Source organism: Pogona vitticeps, chromosome 5 (assembly GCF_051106095.1).
Source record: "Pogona vitticeps strain Pit_001003342236 chromosome 5, PviZW2.1, whole genome shotgun sequence".
NCBI classification, from domain to species: Eukaryota; Metazoa; Chordata; class Lepidosauria; order Squamata; family Agamidae; genus Pogona; species Pogona vitticeps.
This window is the reverse complement of record NC_135787.1, coordinates 184,102,847-184,123,855: the sequence shown is the minus strand read 5'-3', so window position 1 is coordinate 184,123,855 and position 21,009 is coordinate 184,102,847. Positions and strand designations below refer to the sequence as shown.

Sequence of the window (21,009 nt, the reverse complement as noted above, 5' to 3'; positions counted from 1 at the left end):
ATGGTATATGCTTTATGGACAACTGACTAGAAGAATTAGAATGAATCCAGTAAACATGTGGATTCATTTTATTGAGCTTTGTTGATACGAATGGTTTACTCTTTTGGTTAACTTTTATGCATCTTGCGTTCAGTCCTAATATACAAAAATATATACTTATTGTTTACATTTTAGTTTGGATTTTAGATAACTTAATGCTGAGTCAAGTCATAGGATTCCCCCCTACAAAAAAAGCTTATATATTACAAGGTAGCCAAAGAGTTTGGAGAAGCAACAACTGTTTTTCTTGAAAAGATCTTTTGTGGCTTTGAAGACAGCCAATTACTTGCACTTTTGCAGTTAGCAGTTAGAGGCACCATTGTCATGCTGTTATTTTCCCGAAAAGACTTCTAGCCAAAAAGAAAAACAAGTGGATTTACACTTGGGTCCGAGATCATTTGGAAGCTAGACATTCTCTCTAACCACCATCTGTGACCTGGAAAGAATCTGAAAAGTAGGATTGCTCCAGAAGGCTTCGGCATGCTCTAGGGATGGACCATGCAAGAACTCAAAATAAGTAAATCAGCCAAGCCAGTGTAGATCTCTTGTACCATTAGAGACAGAATAATTGCCCCCAGGGTGGGTGGTCCCCACCTCACACACACTGGCTGCTTTTATGAATATTCTTATAAATGCCAGACCTGGCACTAGCTTTATCCCCTAATCTGTTCAACCTGTATGCAGAACGTATTATAAGGAAAGCCAGGCTAGATTCAGATGGTGTGAAAACTGGCAGAAGAAACATCAAGAATTTAAGATATGCACGACACCATCTTGCTGGCAGAAAATAGCCATGACTTGAAACAACTTTTGGCGAAAGTGAAAGAAGAAAGTGCCAAAGCAGGACTGCAGTTGAACACTGAGACCATTAAGCTCACGACTACAGAGTAATTATACAACTTTAATGTAGACAATATTTATTTATTTATTTATTTATTTATTTATTTATTTATTTATTTATTTATTTATTTATTATTTAATTTATATCCCACCTATCTGGTCGGGTTAGGACCACTCTTTAATGTGGACAATAAAGAAACTGAAATTGTTACAATTTTGTATACCCTGGTTTAATCATTAATCCAAATGGAGACTACAAGCAAGAAATCAGAAGGCGACTGAGGCTTGAAAGGGCAGCAAATGAAGGAATTAGAAAAGAACATCAAGCGTAAGGATCCGTCCCTGCAGACCAAGATTATCCGTACTCTTGTATTCCCAAACACTAGGTATGAAAGCTGAACAGTAAAAAAAAACCTGACAGATGAAATATTATCCATTTAAAATATGGTGTAGGAAAAGAGCTATGTGGATACCTTGGACTGCCAGAAAGGTGAACAAGTCTTAAATCAAATCAATCCTGAACTATCTTTGGAGGCAAAATTCTTGACGATGAGGCTGCCCTGCTTTGGACATATCATGAGAAGGCAAGATTCTTGGGAAAAGGCAGTAGTGCTGGGAAAGGTTGATGGCAGAAGGAAAAGAGGAAGACCAAATATGGGATTAATTTGACTCCCTAAAGGAAGCCGGAGGCTTGAATTTACAAGAGCTGAGCAGGGTTGTTGAGGACAGGGCCATTCTGGAGATTGCTCATTCATTGGGTCACCATAGGTTAGTGGGAGCTTGACAGTACCATAACAGAAGCAGCAATCAATCTGCCAAAGTGAAAAGCACAGTGGCAGAAACGACTCATCCTTCCTTTAAAAGTGACTGTCACATTAAGCAATATTTAACTCTAGCCAAGGTTCTATGTTCATTTGGAAAAACAGCAGCCACGTTAAGTTGTGCATCAATTGTATTGTGTTCCTTCCTTCAGGCAGAACAGCTCTCTAAGAAAGGTCATTCGCTAGACAGATTTTTCTCTCTCCTCCAAGATTGCTAAAAGGCAGGTGCTCTTAAAGGGTCCTAAGGACGAGGTCACAGTTATGGGATGGCACAGAGATTAGAGTTTAGGAAAAGGAAATGCTAAACTACTGCTTGAACATCTCGTTGTAGTTGTTTAGTCGTGTCTGGCTCCTCGTGACCCCATAGACCAGAGCACATCAGGTCCTCCTATCTTCCACTGCCTCCCGTAGTTGTGTCGAATTCATGTTGGTTGCTTCGATGATACTGTCTAACCATCTCATACTCTTGCCTTCACACTCTCCCAACATCAAGGTCTTTTCCAAGGAGTCTTCTCCTCTCATGAGATGGCCAAAGTATTGGAGCCTCAACTTCAGGATCTGTCCTTCCAGTGAGCACTCAGAGTTGATTTCCTTCAGAATGAATAGGTTTGTTCTCCTTGCAGTCTAGGGGACTATCAAGAGTCCTCCAGCACCACAATTCAAAAGCATCAATTCTTTGGCGGTCAGCTTTCTTTATGGTTCAGCTTTCACTTCCATACATCACTACAGGAAAAACCATAAAGGTAAAGGTTCCCCTTGACAATTTTTGTCCAGTCGTGTTCGACTCTAGGGGGCGGTGCTCATCCCCGTTTCCAAGCCATAGAGCCAGCGTTTGTCCGAAGACAATCTTCCGTGGTCACATGGCCAGTGCGACTTAGACACTGAACGCTGTTACCTTCCCACCGAAGTGGTCCCTATTTATCTACTTGCATTTGCATGCTTTCGAACCACTAGGTTGGCGGGACAAGCGATGGGAGCTCACTCCGTCGCGTGGATTCGATCTTACGACTGCTTGGTCTTTTGACCCTGCAGCACAGGCTTCTGCGGTTTAGCCCACAGCGCCACCACGTCCCTTTGACTATTTGGACTTTTGTTGGCAAGGTGATGTCTCTGCTTTTTAAGATGCTGTCGAGGTTTGTCATCCCTTTCCTCCCAAGAAGCAGGCGTCTTTTAATTTCATGGTTGCTGTCTCCATCTGCAGTGATCATGGAGCCCAAGAAAATAAAATCTGTCCTGCCTCCATATCTTCCCCTTCAATTTCCCAGGAGATGATGGGACCAGTGGCCATGATCTTAGTTTTTTTGATGTTGAGTTTCAGACCGTTTTTTGCACTCTCCTCTTTCACCCTCATTACAAGGTTCTTTAATTCCTCCTCACTTTCTGCCATCAGAGTGGTACCATCTGCATATCGGAGGTTGTTGATATTTCTTCCAGCAATCTTAATTCCGGCTTGGGATCTCACATACCTTTAAAATCCTACTGAACATCTCACGCACCTTTAAAATCCTATTGGAATAACCAAAGCCTCTCTTTTTTTGCCTTTAACTGTAACTTTTTAGTAGCTCTTTTAGTACAGTGGTGCCTCGCTTAACGAGCACACCGTATAACGACGAAATCGCATAGCGATCCTTTTTTTGGATCGCTAATGCGATCGCTTACCGATGGCCCCTATGGCCGAAAATCGCTTTGCGAAGATCGGTAAGCGTTTCGCTTACAGATCTTCGCAAAACGAAGCCGCGGATCAGCTGTTCGGCGGTTTCAAAATGGCTGCCGGAAGCCCCAAAATGGCCGCGTGCGTTTTCGCGCCCTGCCCTCGCTTACCGAGGGCGCGAAAATGGCTGCCGGACCGGGATGAATCGCTGAACGGTGAGTTTTTGCCCATTTGGAACGCATTAAATGATGTTTAATGCGTTCCAATGGACTTTCCCGTCCCGCTCAGCGATGTTTCGCCATAGCGAAGGTTAATCCGGAACGGATTAACCTCGCTATGCGAGGCACCGCTGTAGTTCCAGGCATGCTTTTGCACTAAATGGTGGTGAAGAAACATCCCAAGATTTAATGCTGGTTTATACCCTGCCCAGAGTGCTGTTGTGGGTGTTGGGGCAAACTGGAGAGAGAAGAATGCTTACTGTTCCACAAGTAAATAGCTTATAACTATGTGTAGTTTCTAAAAGGTTTACTTTAAAAACACAGTTTTTAAACGATAGTGGTAACCCACTTCTTTTGGGGGGCTTTCAAGGTTGGATGGGGTACACAGAATGCTTTTCTAGTGCAGACTGATGCCAGGATTGCGTGGGAGGGAGAAAGAAGCTAAATTAACCCCTGAAGATTTTATAGTGGCGAATCAACTGCTGGAATGCCTGACTCAAATCTGTCCTGCTGTGGGATTACAAATGGGTTCTGCAGCTACAAACCCAGAGGCCAGAAAATATGCTGAGTTTTACAGTTCTGGAAACAGATATGCAGCAGTGTTCCTGAGCCCCCCAGCTTTTCATCATCTCTTTAAAGGACCTTTTAAAGTTCCAGGGAATTTCACAGAACAGAATCCCAGAGTAATGGAGTTGGAAAGGGCCTATAAAGCCATTGAGTCTCACCCCCTGCTTTTAACTTGAATTCCTGCATTGAGCTTAGGGTTAGGACTCAATGGCCTTCTAAACCTCTTTAAACTCCATTATTCTGTGATTTAGTTCTATGAAAGTAGGCCTTCCATGAAATAAATTGCCGAACAAGGCTTACACATTCTGAACTAAGGGCTGCGGGGAAGGAGGAGGAGAAGGTTACTGACCTAATAGACAATATAGGAAACTTGCTTTTCAACAGAAACCATGGAATGCTCTTTTTATGTCTGGTGGACTGGGGAATCCTATGGAAGGTAAAGGACGCCCTCTTGTGCCCCTGCTTAGAGGAACAAGTTGTTCAGTGGAGATACACACTTCTTTATTGACATTATTTTCATTTAAAAATCTAAACCATTCAGGTGACATAAAGCTCCTGTCAATAAAAAGGTGGAAAAATAGATCTCTTACCTTGAGTCCCACCCAGCAAGAAAAGGCAGGCAACAGATCTAGCAAAGATCAGCAAGGAAGTCTGGATGTCAATATTATTTCTGTGCAACCAATGCTTGAGAATGATACTCACTTGGATAGTATTTACTGCAGAATGGCCAGAGAAGTAACTTTTCCATGATGAAGGCCTTCCACCTCACACAAACAGAGATGAGAATTACTTGTTTCACGCCACACCTTTCCTCCACAGGGCAATTTGTAATCTAATTATCATGGGTAGGTTTCAGAACCAGGAAAGTTGCTTTCTGTGACTGCAACTATTAAAATGCCCAAGCGAACTTGGTCATTTGCTGGGAGATTCTGAAAGTACAGTATAATAATAGTAATAAAGGAGGAGGAGGAGGAGGAGAAGCAGCAGCTAAATTTTCCAAGTTTCAATTTGTTTAATTCTTTGGACCTTCTCTGTCTGTACAACCCCACCAGCTTGATTGCTGAATCTTAGAAGCCTTTGTTTAGATGCACATACATAAATTCCAATCTGACAAACATAATCAATTACCCAAATATACTGTTAGAAGGAATAAGATGGATATTGTAAAGCTAAGCAATTCCAGATAATTATTTCTGCTGCCCTGGAAATGTGTTAGGTTGAATGCTAGGATATTACTTAAGTATGCTGGCTAATTAGTTGAATGTTCTCTTTTTTAAACCAGCATCTTGCATGTTTTTTTTTTTTTTGGCTGGGGGCAAGGGGAGCACTATTCTTTGTTTGATGACAAGAAAATAAAAGAACATATAAGAAAAGAAAAAAGGGAATTAACTTGTTCAAACGTTTCACTGCTTATAGTAACTATTGTGGAAGGAGGGTGGGATCAGGATGAAGGTTAAGACATCAACACTTGTTTGAACTAGAGAGTTATCTTACACAGTGGAATACAGTTTTGTCATTTTGCACACAAGTAGCAAACAGACTGTACAGGTTAACTCCTACACCTCCCTATGTTTTCCATCTCCTCCTCTCGCCCAGCACCAATTCTTTTGCAAAAATAAAAAAAATACAAATTATGAAAGTAAAATTCTGCTACTGATTCCTTTAAAAGTAGAGGTAGTAAAGCTGGTGCTCCACAGGCATTCTGAATTACATTTCCCATAATTTGTGTTCACTGTTCAATGTGGCTATAACTTGTGGGAGGTGTGGGTCCAAATATCTGATGGGAACCAGGTTGCTGGGCCTTGCTTTCATGGAGAGACATCTTAAAGTAGAAAATCAATTAACACGGTGGCCTCCTTTTTTATTTTACCAAGACACACAAGAAATACTGTACTTTGTGTCCTCTCCAAACTCCTCCTTCTAAGGCTATATTCACAAAAGGCACATATGAGCCAAAATCCTGTTGCCTAGTACAGTAAAGAGTAGGACTGTTTGAGTCAATGGAACTTATAAAGTCACCTCATCAAATCCCCATTAATTCAATGGGCTTACTCTAGTACAATTTACTATACTAAGCAACAAATTAATGAAATGCCTAGTTTAGTCTTTAGTGCTGGAAAACACCTCATATTTCATTTGCATCTTAAGGCTTTACTTTTAAAAGCAAGTTGCAAGAGTAACCACATTTGAACACTTTAAGAACAGTTGTATTTACTTTGTTTTATTAGAAAAAATACTCATGAAAGGACTACAATCATCTGTCAATTATGAATGGCATACAAGAAATGCATGAAGCAATAAAATTTTAAAAATACAAATACAAACTATATCTGAAAACACCTATTTGGCAATTTTATAATCATAGTTCAAAAAAAAAAAAAAAAAAGAACCAAAGCAATTGCAGATGACCATATAAGATAAAGAATAAGCAGTAACTGAAGTGCTCAAGCAAAAGTAAACAAACCAAAACAAACAAACAAACTGCATTTGCTTTAAATAGTTACACTGCTACAGGTCCTTATGAAATACCATTATTAAACAACTATTGCAGAACCATTTCATGTTAGCGGTGCTTATAATCTGAACATCAATAAAGAATTTAAATGTTTATACAGCCATCTAAACTCACTGGGAGCCAAGAAAACATTTTCTCTCCATAAAGGTGGGCCCCTTTTATGGTTTTGGAAAAAGCTAGCTTCTCCAGCCAGGGAGTTCAGAGTTTCAATTTTTTTGCTATTTAATAAAAGAAACATTAGTGTAAAAACAGCTGGTATTTATATTCACTGTAGTAATGCAAATAATCCTCCTAAACAGGGAGGGTTAATCATGCAGTTTGACTGCATATAGCCACCATTTTATTTTACTTATTTATTTTTACATTTGATCCTTCCAACAAGCAAGGAAAAAACTGTTTTCATATCCGTTACTAGTAATGAGTGCCATCAACTTCGAATGGATATGATGCATCCTTCAAAGATTGCAAGAAGGACATTTTATGTGTCTTGTTCTTAAAACAGTAGTAATACAATCTCTTAGAAATCCAAAAGATTCTTTTTATTGTTAAGAAAGGTGCTTGTTTTTAAACAAATTCTTCTGGCAGCACTAGTGAATTACATTATCCTTCAATATTTTTTCTACCATAATATATACATTTCAACTTCCATGCCTCTAGAAATACATCTACAATACATTTCATAATATAAAAATATATTACAAATCTGCAAAATTATTTACACGCAATGTCCCATTACCTATATCCAACATTTTTGTCTCCGTACAAGACGAACAGAGTACACACATTTTCCTATTCCTGTAGGTTAAGAAAATCCATAATTTTTTGCTTAGTAAAAGCAAGGAAGCAATTTCTTCTTTCATAGCCAACTTTGGTGCATAAACGATTGTGTCTTTAGATGCTTCTTTTTCAAAAAATACAATTTTTTTACAACTAGAAAAATTTAGGCCAACAGGAAGGGAAGTAGAAGGGAGAATATTTAGAAGCAAATAGGAGTTTTAAAGGCCATGTTGTAAACAAGGCAAAATTCTTACCCTTTTTTTTTTGTAGAGATGATGTAAGTCTTATTAACATACAGTAATAGTCTTACGGAGAGGATCTGATATACAGCAACACAACATCTTTCAGCTTCTCGTGTATATATATTTCACTAGAAATGAAAATATGCCACCACCATTTTGCTTAAACATGATATCACCACTTAGGGATATGTGATAGAACACCACAAGTTTACAAATAACAACTTCTTCACCATTCTTGGAGAAAAAGATTCTCTCTAGTGTATGTCTGTCAGTATCAATCACCAATGACAAGATCCAGCGAAGTTTGTTTAACACATTAAAAACCCTGGAAGAAAGGTTGTATGTATGGAAAAATATAACACTGTCACTTCATCTGATGCAAGCTAGAGAAGACTGTTAAAAGGAAAGCAGTAAGCATGCAAACCTTTCCAAGCACCCCAGCCAGGAGAATGCTTACCCCATTTCCCACTGTACCATTTCACAAAAGTATGATTGATATATTATTTATAACATATTCCACAGATGCACCAACTTCATTCACAGAATGGTTATGCCAAGCATAAATGTCATCCAAAGTTGCCAGCCACTGGGCTCAGGTTGAGGTGGGGGTAAGGGATGGAGTGAAGGGGCTTGAACTAATGTGCAATTTCAAATTCTAATTCCATGGTCTATGAATAAGATGGAAGATGAGGTGTGCCTGCTGAGTGGGTTTTTACCTCTTCAACCTCTTCTGTGGCATTGTTCTAGGAAAGAAAAAGCGACAATGCATTGGTGGAAAGAAAGTGCAAGGAATTTTAGTGTTATTGGTTACAAAGATTCACAAACAGTGTTTGTTATGATGTTGGGAATCAAGCTGAAATATATGGAAATGCTTCTGTTAGGTGGCCAGGAGATGGTGCTCTCTCTGAAGATGCACCTCCTGGCAATAAATATAACTGAAGAACTGGTATACAGGGCAGTAATCTGAAACCAGAGGGAAGTACTTTCAACCCTATTCCAAACAGAAGTGTTCAGATCTGACATAAGAGTGTCTAATTACTCAGACTGGCAGCTTTCAAAAATAACTCAAGAAGTGGTCCTTTGCATTAGTGGAATTGTAGATACATTTTCAAACACGATAGTACTTTTCTTTCTTCAACCTGTGAATTTCTAGGGCTCATCTTCTACCATGGCAGGTCTCATTTTACTTCTGGTAACTCCCACCCCTTCCTCATTTTTTTAAAGAAGTTATACTAATTCCAGAGCCAAAATGCCACTTCACATACATTATCAGAGTATGCCTTAATTTGAAAAAAATCTACCAGGACTGTCCACCCTTTTTATGGAGATTGATAAAATTTAGCAGAAACAAATCTTGTCGCCCAATACTAAAGGGCGTTGATTTGGAAAGTCTTATGGCCACAGTCTAGAAAAGGTCTAGGCACATGAAATCCTCAAGAGGTGATTTTTCCACCAAGTAGCAGGCCCATAGCTCTGAGGTACTTATCTCTCAGAGGTCTCACCAAGCTCCAGAGAAGCTTTTAGGTGACTTACAAAATTGATTTCCAAAACTGGGGAAAATATGCCATGAGTGAACAATAAATAAATAAACCACACACTGCACAAAGCTTAACTTTTTATTTTAAAGGAATTTATTTCCAAATAAGTGTGATTAATCTTGCAGTCCAACTGTCCACAAATTATCTGTAACACATTATGCTACTCCATCACATATATTGAAAATCCACAAGGAAATATTGTAGGATAAAAGCAGTTTGACTTCTTATATTAGATGACAATTATGTTAGAAACAATATTGTTTCTTACAGCAAAAATTAAGCTGATTAATTAAAAATGTAAGGGAAAAAAAATCTAAACTGAAACACTTAGTAGGCATTGACACAATACTCAAGGGCTTGCTGACTTCTCTGGAATCTCATATGCATGAAGTATATATAAAGACAGAAATACATAGATGCCTTATGCTGAAAGGCCATCCAGCACTGTTCTAAATAGTGCTGTCTACTTTAAGCAGCAACAGCTCTAGAAAATGCAATAAATAAACAAATAAAATAGCCAAGTTCTTTCCCATCCCTGATATCTGGGCTCTTACTACTGGATACACTTGGAGAAGCAAACCTAATGTTTTTAGCCATACAAAAGTTGGAGCCCAAACCATCCAGCACTGTTACCAGTGCCGCCCAGTGTATTATAGATGACTGCAGGAAAGTGCAGAAGAATACTAAGATCATATGGCAACATATATTTTTGGTTTTAAACATATGTCAGCATACATTCATAAAGCTTTGATTCAATGAATTTTGGATTAGCTCTGAAAAAAATGCACAAAATATATATTTGTGAGCACCAGTAGCAGTACATTTAGTAGAAAAGGAAATCAATTTTAAGACTCATTCTCCAATCTCTGTGTTAAGCAGTACCCTGTTTCCCCGAAAATAAGGCCTAACCTGAAAATAATCCCTGGTAGATTTTTCAGGATGCTCGTAATATAAGCCCTATCCCAAAAATAAGCCCTAATTATTGTGCAGCAACCTCCCTACACCATTGTGCATCAACCAGAAGATGACATGACTGTAAAATAAAACATCCCCAGAAAATAAACCCTAATGCATTTTTGGGATCAAAAATTAATATAAGACTCTGTCTTATTTTCAGGGAAATACGGCATATGATGCTCATAAATTAACAAGACCATATTCTGTCACCCTTGTCAAAGTGGAAAGAAAAAAGGTATATTCAATTGTAAAAGCTAAACTGAATGCACATTCTAATATATGAAAATATAAATTTGGATTTTAAAAACTGGTATACAAAAATTAGTATACAAACCAGTATAGGATCTTAACAGGAGGGATCTTTCAGGATTCCACTGTATGTACCTCCATTACTAGACTTTCTGTACACCAAGCACAAAAAAGTAAAATACACTTGGTAAATACATACATTCCCTGATTCTCAACCAACTAGAGTTCAAGTTCAAGAATTGTTAAATGCCCTCAGACCTCAACACTTAACTTCTGGATGCTGTCATCAGATTATGTTGTAATGGTGTATCAAATATTACTACCCCTCACTTCAGCCAGAAATTTTAAGATACTACTGAACAAGCCCACAAATGATGACTACCTACATTAGCAGATTTTTTTTTGGTCAGTTTCAAAAAGTTAAGTGAGGCTTAAGGTCATTAGAGCAGAGAACATTCAAATATTCGGAAGTTACCTGTATATGTTTGGGTCCAGAAGCAAGGCAGTATCTTTTGGTAGTTTTGATAAATGAACTACTTTAGTTTTTAATTGATGTCGCTCACTTTCATTTACCCAGACATCAGGAAGACTATAAACAAAATAAAATATTTCAAAATGATCAACTCTTTCTTTCACCATAAACACATGGCAAAAGTGCCTATATAAAATCATGCCCTCACTGGTTACTTTCCACTATAAAGAAGTTAAATGAAGAACCTATTTTTGGTTTGAAGATTAAATAGTTACACTTTACTGGATTAAACAACATTACAGAGAAATGGCTATGGATAATCAATAAATCACATTTACAGTCTTCTTAATTTTTGAAAAACTGCTGCAGCTCATTACATCATCAGCCTTGTCCAGCCTAAGTAAAAGCAACAGGATTTCAGTCAATGTATTTCATGTAGCTGTAACTTTGTACAAGAATGGTTAAGTTAAAAAAAAGTAGCGAGGAAGGCTAAGGCTCTGAACATTACTATTTTATTTTCTATACTGTAAACTCTTTATATGCTTGATTGATATACATAATAAACATCCTAATTCCTGCAACCACCCAAATGACATTATCACTAACAATGTACATACTTACATATCCTCTGGTGTCCAATGAAGCAGCAACTTTATCTTTCCAGAATCCTCTTTTCTTTTTGCTATTACCTAAAACCATTAGAACAATTACTTGAAACATTAATTTGCCTGACCTTAATGAAGACTCAGTTTCACTAAACGGATGCATACTGATGTTCAAATCCCCATCATGACTACTAACAGCCATGTTATCCCTACATTCCCCTTCAGCACAGAACTGTATATCCCAACCTGGGGTTCACGACTCACAAGAGAGTTGGTAAGTATTGGGGGGGGGGTGTCACAGGTCACCTTATATGTGTTTTATCCCTTGTTAAACAATTTAAACAATTCCTTGACCTTTTGGAGTAGGATATTAAAGTCAGCAAGTATGTGTATATATGATAAACAGGTCCTTGGGGGAGAAAGAAGCCTCTATTTTCTGAGAAAGGATGAGTTTACCCTATTAAAATGTCTTTTTATGCAAATATGGCAGCAGGATTGCAGGTTATTTGGCTATCATAAAACAGGATTGCAAATCAAAAAAGGTTGGGAACCACTGGAATAGAGGCTAAGATTCTGTGAGATGCTATTTATTTAACTGAACATTCATTCCTCTTCATTGTATTCAGCTGCCCTGAAGAGGGTCTATAGGAATTATATGTTATAAGCAGAACTAGCGTAGATTTGGGCTGAACAAATATCCAATCCATAAGGAGGTACATCAGGAGGTAGGGAGTAAGGCCATGCTATGAGAAGTGACTGTGGCTTTAGGGCTCGTCTGAGCTTCTCCAAACAGAGTTTTGGTTGTGGATTTGGTTACTGCTACTCTCACTTTCTTGCATGGAGAATGCAGAGGAGAAGTGAAATGTCCTCATGTCATACTTGCAAGAAATAGCTAGTTCCAGCTTGGCTTCTGGCAGCAGTGACTGAGCTCACTCTTATGCCCTGTACCTCAGATCCTGTCCAGTCTAGGATGGGGGAACAGCATAACTTCATACTCATCTCTATATATACTGACAGAAATAATCTTTAACTGGTGATTAAAATTAACAGTGGGAATATCTCTCCCTGTAAAGTCTTCAGAAAACAAGACTTGGCTGGAACTTAATACAAGCCAGAGGGGGTACCCTGCTACAGAGTGCTGCAGAAGGCAAACAGTGCACCTTTAGCTCGACTTACCCAAGATAAGCTAAAATGGATAATTAACTTTCAAGTTATTTGCTAGTTGTTAATAGACAGGTATTCAAACGGCACTAAAAGAATCTCAAGGTTCTGCAAGCTTTACTTCTGGAATAAGAGATGCAACATGGACAAACGAGAACTATTCTACAGGCTTCCCATGCTGTTAAGCAATTCTGTATCTGGAATCTTTTTATTAATTTTTCATGGCTTTTGCAATCTTGTTTCCAAGTTTTTTTCTTTCAGCAAAATACAATAGAATCTAGAAAAAGTGTAGGTAAAGAAGATGGGGATAGAATCAGAAAGGATAGTTGGAAAGGACTAAAGATCAGGAGGAAGAGTCAGCTGTATAATTAAAAAATTGTAAACCGCCCGGAGAGTGCTTGTAGCGCTATGGGGCGGTATATAAGTCCAATAAATAAATAAATAAATAAATATGAGGCAAAGTTGCATCCTCAAACCAGCAAATATTCATCCATGTGTTTTTATTTAGCCTATTATTTTACACAGTGATGGAAAATCTGTGGGCACTATGTTTCTTCACACAACATTTTCCACTTCTAAAATGTCACTGTTACATGAAAATTACTAACACAGCAAGGGCATATAGTATCAGGCCAGTAAGTTACAAAAGTGTGTGATGTATATAAATTGTGCCCAGCTCTTAAATTCAGTACACTGTTTTCACTGACTTCACTTGCTATCCCTATAAAATTTGAGCAATGTAAGCAACTTGTATGCCTCCAAGGTGTTATATCTCAACATACAAAACAATTCACATTAGCAGAGTGCTATGGGGGAAATGCTGTAACACTCTGCAGGTTAAGAGCCCTGTGGAGACACAGGGTACTGAGACACAATTTGCAAGGGACAGGCCCCAAGGAATGAAGCAGAGGTGGTGATGAATAAAGCACTATCATTTAACTTACAGTGGTGCCTTGACTTACAAATGCCCTGACCTACAAACGTTTTGGGTTACAAACAGTTCCGGATGTGGGATATTGCTTTGAGTTACGAACGGAGCTTTGACTTATGAACAAAAAATATTTCCGGCCCTTTTTTTGACCTAAGTTCATCTTAGGTCAAAATAAGAAAAAATTAAAAAACATTTCTCCCCCTAGTGGTAGAGTACGGATTAACTGGCTTTGCATTAGTTCCTATGGAAACAAATGCTTTGATTTATGAACCATGCCTTGACATAAGAGCAAAAAACAGCTAGAACGATTAATCGAATTTCAATACATTCCTATGGGAAATGCTGCTTTGACTTACGAACGTTTTGACTTACAGCTACCGTTCCAATACGGATTAAGTTCGTAAGTCAAGTCACCACTATAATTTAGACAGAGTTTTTGTTAAATAGTAAAAGGCACTTGGAAAGCTGGAAGGAAGGAAGCATTCTAGTTAACTCTCTTTTGAATTATTATTCCATCCATCCATCCAACCAACCAACCAACCGAGTGACTTAATGTAGTTTAGGAATGGTTTTAAAACATGCAATAAATAATGAAGAAAGCATGTTTCTTAAACTGTTTCAATATATATAGTGGTTGAAATCCAGTAATAAGTTAGAACTAGAAAAGGCCACTGAATCAATAGAACTTGTAGAGGAGGTGACTCACAAAATTCCCACGGATTCAACTGGTCTGTTCTAGTTGTGACTTACTACTGGATTTCAGCCAATAAAAGCATCTTCCAGATCTCATTAGTGTCTTATCCTGTGCTGCCCAAAGCTTTTTTCTTTTTTGCTAATCCTGCCTCAGTTTTATAAGAGCTGCAGTTCAAGCAAAGGCTGAAGATCTGTCAAATATATTTCTAAAACCATTCTTTTGAGCTGTGTAATAATCAAAGATATTCACATTCTTGTCCAATGTTTGGCTAATATTTTACACCACAATACATCTGAAAACTATTAATTGCAATATATTTTAAGTATGTAACATTAAATGACAGAGAAGCTGCCTATGAATAATCAATTCCCAGGGAAAAAGATCTATGGATGAGGAAAACATGAGGACAGAAAACCAAGTGTGAACATCTTTTACTGGCTTCCTTGTGATCTTCCTATTCAGAAAAGTCTGGGAATTACACAATAGCTTTGAGAGCAATACAACAGCTAAGTGACTGCAACTTTATCCTTAGGTATACAGAAGAGCTACAATTTTGCTGTAAGATTTACTGATGTAACAAGCCATGAAAGTGAGGCATTGCAAGTTATTTCTGGCTACAAATTTGAACAGTTTTATACAGTATACACAACAGGGGTCATTCATGGCAGAAGGTCTTAGCCGACTGTATAGATCTAGAAAACCCCTGAATGAATTTTCACCAGGTTGTAGGGAAAAGCAGGATGATAGGCGCAGCTGTCACACTGGTCAGGAAAAAAATGACATTCTCCTACACAAAGCAAATAATACACATAATAGAAAAGCCAACCCTCAACCAGGAACGAAGTTTACATTTACATAAATGAACTTCTACTGACCTCTACTGGAGAACAGAAAAATAACTCAGAATCAGAAATTCCAAGAAGCCAGGCAATAAAAAGGAATGTCAGCTTCAACATAGTTTAAAAGGAACCACTGCACAAATAGTTCTAAATATCACTAAAAATCAGTAGTACTGATGACATAATTATATTCAACAAATTTGATTTGTTGTGTCTCCAATGAAGATATTTATCTCTAAAGTCCTACAGTACTAGTTGGCAACTCTTTGCAACAGTAAGAAAGCGTAAGACTTTAAATATCTGTCCTTTGATCCATGGCCTAAATAGACCTGAAATGTGCAGAGGGCTCGTACAGTCCTAACTACCTTTTCAGGTTTCTTCTCTAATTGCAGTTTCTATGATACCAAGTTAGACATACTGAGTTTAACACTGACTTCCAATATTGATATTAATACACTTATAACTCATGCTTCACAGCCAAATGTAGGCTTACTAAGGCATCCCTCCTTACATAGGTGAATGCTCACTGGCCCCACCCTCATCACTGTATTCCTAACAACTTGTCCCCCAAGCTTTCCATGGCTGTTACTATGTGCCATCAAGTCACAATCAATTCACAGGAGCCATAACAGAGCTTTCAAGGTATGTGAGATAATAAGGAGTGGTTTTTCCATGGCCAAGCAGGGATTTGAACCTATGACTCATGAGTCCCAGTACATCATCCAATGTACTACATGACACTGAATCTGGATCTGTACCTGTTTTTCTTTTGCACAGGAAACCCTCCTAAATATAGCATATTCCCTGCTGTAGATCTTCATCTCCAGTGTATGGAGAGGTATCAGGTAGACAGCAGAGGTGGCAGGGCCAATAAACAAGTCCCTGCTCCTCTCCCCACTTGGCCATAAAACTCACTACATGACCTTGGGCCTCTCATAGACCCTGAGTCTCACCTATTTCATAGGTCTGTTGCAAGAAGTGTACATGGCGTTCATCTTGCGGATGGAGATGCCAAGTATAAATGCAACCAATGAAAAAGAACAGTAATACCTTCTTTAAGCTCTTGTTAATGGGAAACAAGTGAACAAGGTAAGTAGTCAGAGGTAATTCGGTAATGAAGAAGGGAACATATTACATTCCCAGTCCCTCAACCATGAATCCCAAACTATGGCTACACACAGGTGAGTCAATATTTTTACCCGATAAATTGCTCAACATTATTTTCTCCAGACATGGAAATACCACTCATTTCTATCCACTTTCTGATACATTTAACAACAAAGCCAGAACTATGTAGTTAATTGTACCAAGTATTTAAGCAAAATAACCACTCTTAAAATGTCAGGCTAGTGTATATTAATACATAATAATACTTACAGTACTGTGGAATACAACACTGTGTCCTTTTCCTAAACTTTCTATGTGAGCAGAGAGGTTAAAACAAATGGCTCGATGTCGTATGGCATCCAATGTCTGTGCATCGAAGAAGTCATGTGGTCTTGCTAGAAGAAAAAAGAATGAATTCTTCAGTGCTAAAACAAGAGCTATGCATTCAAAAATTCAACAACTTTTACATTAACAAAAACATTCTCCATCTGTGCACATGGGATGGTATTCTTCGTGTAGGTAGAATGTTTTACTAAATCCCCTTACCCCAGACTCATTTACAAACATTTAACCTGCACAATGCTGTTGAAATACCACTGCAACTCTACTTAGCAGCAGCTTTTGCCAAAGCAGAATGTCTTTAGGACTGCATATTCAGTAAGGATTTCTTCTACTGAAATGTACCACAGACAACAAAAAACAAACAGAAGTGCATGAAAGTGGTAAGGTCTGTTGGTTGTTGAAGAAGCTGAGGAAGTGACGATGTTGTGGCTGAACTGAGACATGGAAACACGCATCGTGAAGGTCTACAGACTCAAACCAATGGACACACACTAATCTCCCTATTGGAGGAGAGGGAGAATCAACTGCAACATCACCATCCAGAAATGTTTTAGGATGATAAATGTGTTTAGGCACGTAGATCCATGATGGGACGTCGTCCTCAGTCCTTTTTCAGCACTGAGAGAAGGCAGCAGGTGTATGATGGAGAGGCACTCTTGAGACTGCTTTTTTTTCATCAAGAGTGTGTGAATTTCTGCCTGAAGGATGGGGAGGTAGTGGTGCATCAGATACAACATATGGGCGGAAGGGATGAAAATTCTATGGTGTACCCGTGGGCTATGATGTTCAGAACTCAGGCATCTGAGGTGATGAAATCCAAAGCATGGATAAATAGTGCCAATCGTATGTTGTTGACGAGGGATGATATGGTGGATAGAGAATGGGGGTGCTGAGCTTGGGCTAGGACACATCAAAACTGTTGCCTTGGCATCCTGTCTATTTTGTTGGAGAAAGTGGTCTCCTTGTATTTAGAAGAAGAAACAGAATCAGGAATGAAGCTTTGTTGGCTGGATCGGTCAGATGCCTTGGAACACTCCAATGGAGATTTGTAATTGGAGTATGACATGGACCTCTTCCAGTGAGGGCGGAAGTGAGAGGTGGTTGGGTGGTATGAGTTGATACCCATTTTCCTTGCATCTGTCTTTTTATAGAGGTCCTGCATGAAATTGTTAGTTTTGTCACTGAAGAGACCATCTCCATCGAATGGGAGGTCTTCTATACAAGATTTGGAGTCGTCTGGAAAGCCAGCAGAGCATAGCTACACATGGCAGCACAGTATGCCACATGTTGGGCAGAATGAATTTGCTGTCTGACGAAAGAGTAGGCTTCCTGTTGAAGAGATAGCCAGAGATTTCTGTGTTTACACTTCTGTGTAAAAGACACAGAATGATTTTAGGAAAAAGTAGTAGTAGGGTAATGATTTTAGGAAAAAGTAGTGTCTTGTAGACAGGAAAATACAGTATTTTCTCTCTGCAGGCAAAAATACTCATGTAAGAAGGAATTGAGCAGTGATAAAATTAACTGCTTTGATATTTTCTCTTATGTTTGCTTTCTTTATATACTGCACAGGAAAAAAGAGAGAATACTGTATAACCCACTGGCACAATTGATCAAAATCCCTTAGTAACAATTGACTGCACAGAACAGCATGCATTAAATTAAAAAAGACTTCACACAGGGTTGTGTCATATATGCATTGCCAGCTACTTGCCAATTGTCAGATGTACCGTATTTTTCCGTGTATACAATCCCCAATGTATAAAACGACCCCCTAATTTTGACCCTTGATGGAGATGGAGGAGCAGTTAATGGGCAACTGTTCCTCCACCTCCTGCTACTGCTGTCTCCACTGCCCGCCCACCTACCTCCTCCAGTGGGACTGCCAGGGCTCACCTCCAGCTCACGTCGCTGCCTTGTCCCCTGCCCTAAGGAGATAGCTGGAGGATGTGATCTGGTGGCAGCAGCAGGAAGAGGCACCCTAGGGTGCGAGTGCTTGTTTGCCTCCACCTCCTGCTGCCTCCGCCACCAGAGGGGACAAGTCGGCGACGTGAGCTGAGCCCATCAGTCCCACTGGAGGTGGTGATCGGGCAGGCGGGGGAGGCAGCAGCAACAGGCACCCGAGCGTGTGTTAATGCTCCTTCGCCTCTGCCTCCACCACCAGAGGGGACAAGGTGGCAGATGTGAGCTGAGCCCCTCAGTCCCACTGGAGGTGGTGATCAGGTGGGCGGGGGAGGCAGCAGCAAGAGGCACCCGAGTGTGTGTGAATGCTTCTTCGCCTCCATCTCTGCCTCCTCCTGCTGTTGCTGCCTCGATCACCAGAGGGGACAAGCTGTGAGCTCTGGAAGAGGCAACTGGGCAGCGGTGGCAGCAAGAGGCGACCGAGCATGCATGCAACTGCTTCCTTCTGTGTATGAAACGACACTCAATTTTTCCTCTAATTATTTTAAGAAAAAGTGTCATTTAATATAAGGAAAATACGGTAAATGTTATGTAAACTGACATGAGGAAATAAGCATATTCTATCTGGGGCACAAACCTGTGTGTGCCTTCTAGCATATACTTATTATCCTTTGAAGCTATAGTCAACCAGTAAGAAATTCACAAGCACAATCAAGCTGTATCAGTAAAAATGTGCCAGAGTATTACACTGGACAACAAGGGGTTATGCTATACAATTCTGCAGTCACACAACTGACTGCCCAATGCACCAGCAGAACTGTTTTGCAGGGTCATACTTCCACCTCAGCACTAATGCTGAGTTGCACTAATTGTGCAACAGGATTTTGGCCAATGTCTCCAAAAATACTGGCTTGGATCAAGAATTGTAATCTGTCATTCAAAAAGTCTTTCTGTTCTTCAACATTCTCATCAAACTCTTAATTTCCCTCTCTTGATGCAACCTACCTGCCTCAATACAGGTCTTTACAGAATGTCCAATGACCTTCCAAAGCAGCTCTGTGGTTGGTGTTGGTGTGTGTGTGTGTGTGTGTGTGTGTGTGTGTGTGTGTGTGTGTGTGTGTGTGTGTGTGTGTGTGTGTGTGTGTGTGTGTGTGTGTGTGTGTGTGCGCGCGTGCCACACACACACACAAGGGACAACAATATCAGATTGTGTACAATTGACAGATGGATAGACAGATATATAGAGAGACAGAGGTGGGCAGGAAATATCAGTGTTCTTTTTTTGGATTTAACCAAAGAGCATTAATTGCACTTATATTTTATTTTTAATTCTATTCTCTTTGCATCTGTACTTATCTATGTACAATGCAGAACAGTGCCAACTGCCAGACAAGGCAGCATTTTTCCTGGTACCTAAGATACACTCAGAAATTTTAATAGTTCATAAATAATGGAGCAATGTTCACTCTGAAAGGCTTATAATCATAGTTTTGAAGCTACAAATGTTGCATTTTCATTACATCAATGTTTTTATTATTCTTATAAGAATGTAACAGAAAACACCATTGTGTAGACATGAAGACAGAATCAGAAGCCCCCAAATGACAGTATTTATGGTTTAACTATTTAGAGATTGATCACAAGTATACTAAAGAGCCATCCCAGCATTTAACTTCTATTTAAAAACAGTTTTCAAGTAAGTCGCCAAAATAAGACAATATTGGAATTCTAAGTAAATATAAGAGAGCCTATTAGAATATTTAATTCAGGGTTTGATTTTTTGGGAGAGGACAACTGAGGATCAGACAAATAAGATTCCTCTGGCCAGATATTTTATTTATTTATTTATTTATTTGGCTTTTATACTGCCCATCCAGATGAAAGTACTCTGGGCAGTTTGCAGACCAAAAAACAAAAAAACAAACAAACAAAACAATAAAATTAAAAACATCAATAATAATTTGAAAAACTAAAACAAGGTATCATCAGTATAAGCTGTTCAAATTGATACTAGGGGACAGTACAAACATAACACTGACAAATGTTTTTGCAGTAATGGGGTGGGATGGGGGGCATGGGATTACATGCTCACTATCATCAGCTGGACTGCTCAATGGTTTAAGTATCTGGCTGCAGAGGCTGAGAGTTCAGTTCTCCACTGTGCCTCCTGGGAAAATAGCTCGCCTGTATAAACATGGACAAGCTGCACAGCCACAAGGTGCCCCCAGAAGAAGGGAACTTTAAACCACTGTTTTGTACAGAAAAGGCCCTATTTCGGCATGCCACCCCCCCCCCACCTCTTTCAGAGATGGCACCTTCAAAAGAGCCTCCTGGCCTGATCTTAGAGGACGGACAGGCTCATATGGAAGAAGGTGGTCCTTTAGGTAACCAGGTCCTAAGCTGTTCAGGGCTTTATATGTCAAAGTAAGCCCTTCGAATTGGGCCCGAGCAGCAACCAGCAGCCAGTGTAAATTTTTCAGAACCGGTGTGATACGAGTCCATGCGGCGGCATTACTTACCAGCCACGCAGGCCAGTTCTGTGCCA

General features: G+C 39.3%; 1 protein-coding gene across 2 annotated transcripts in view; it reads right to left on the bottom strand.

The window, feature by feature from the left end:
- Positions 1 to 6,336: 6,336 nt before the first annotated feature.
- Positions 6,337 to 21,009, bottom strand: part of AEBP2 (AE binding protein 2) — a 42,682-nt gene continuing 28,009 nt past the window's right edge. The window contains exons 5-9 of one of the 2 annotated variants that reach the window (XM_020804225.3): positions 16,494 to 16,618; positions 11,508 to 11,575; positions 10,890 to 11,003; positions 10,500 to 10,566; positions 6,337 to 8,413 (exon numbers count right to left, since the gene is read on the bottom strand). In XM_020804225.3, the coding sequence (XP_020659884.3) occupies positions 10,512 to 10,566; positions 10,890 to 11,003; positions 11,508 to 11,575; positions 16,494 to 16,618 (362 nt within the window). In that variant the 3' untranslated portion in view covers positions 6,337 to 8,413; positions 10,500 to 10,511. The remainder of the gene's footprint in view (positions 8,414 to 10,499; positions 10,567 to 10,889; positions 11,004 to 11,507; positions 11,576 to 16,493; positions 16,619 to 21,009) is intronic. The other variant, XM_020804228.3, reaches the window with a different exon arrangement.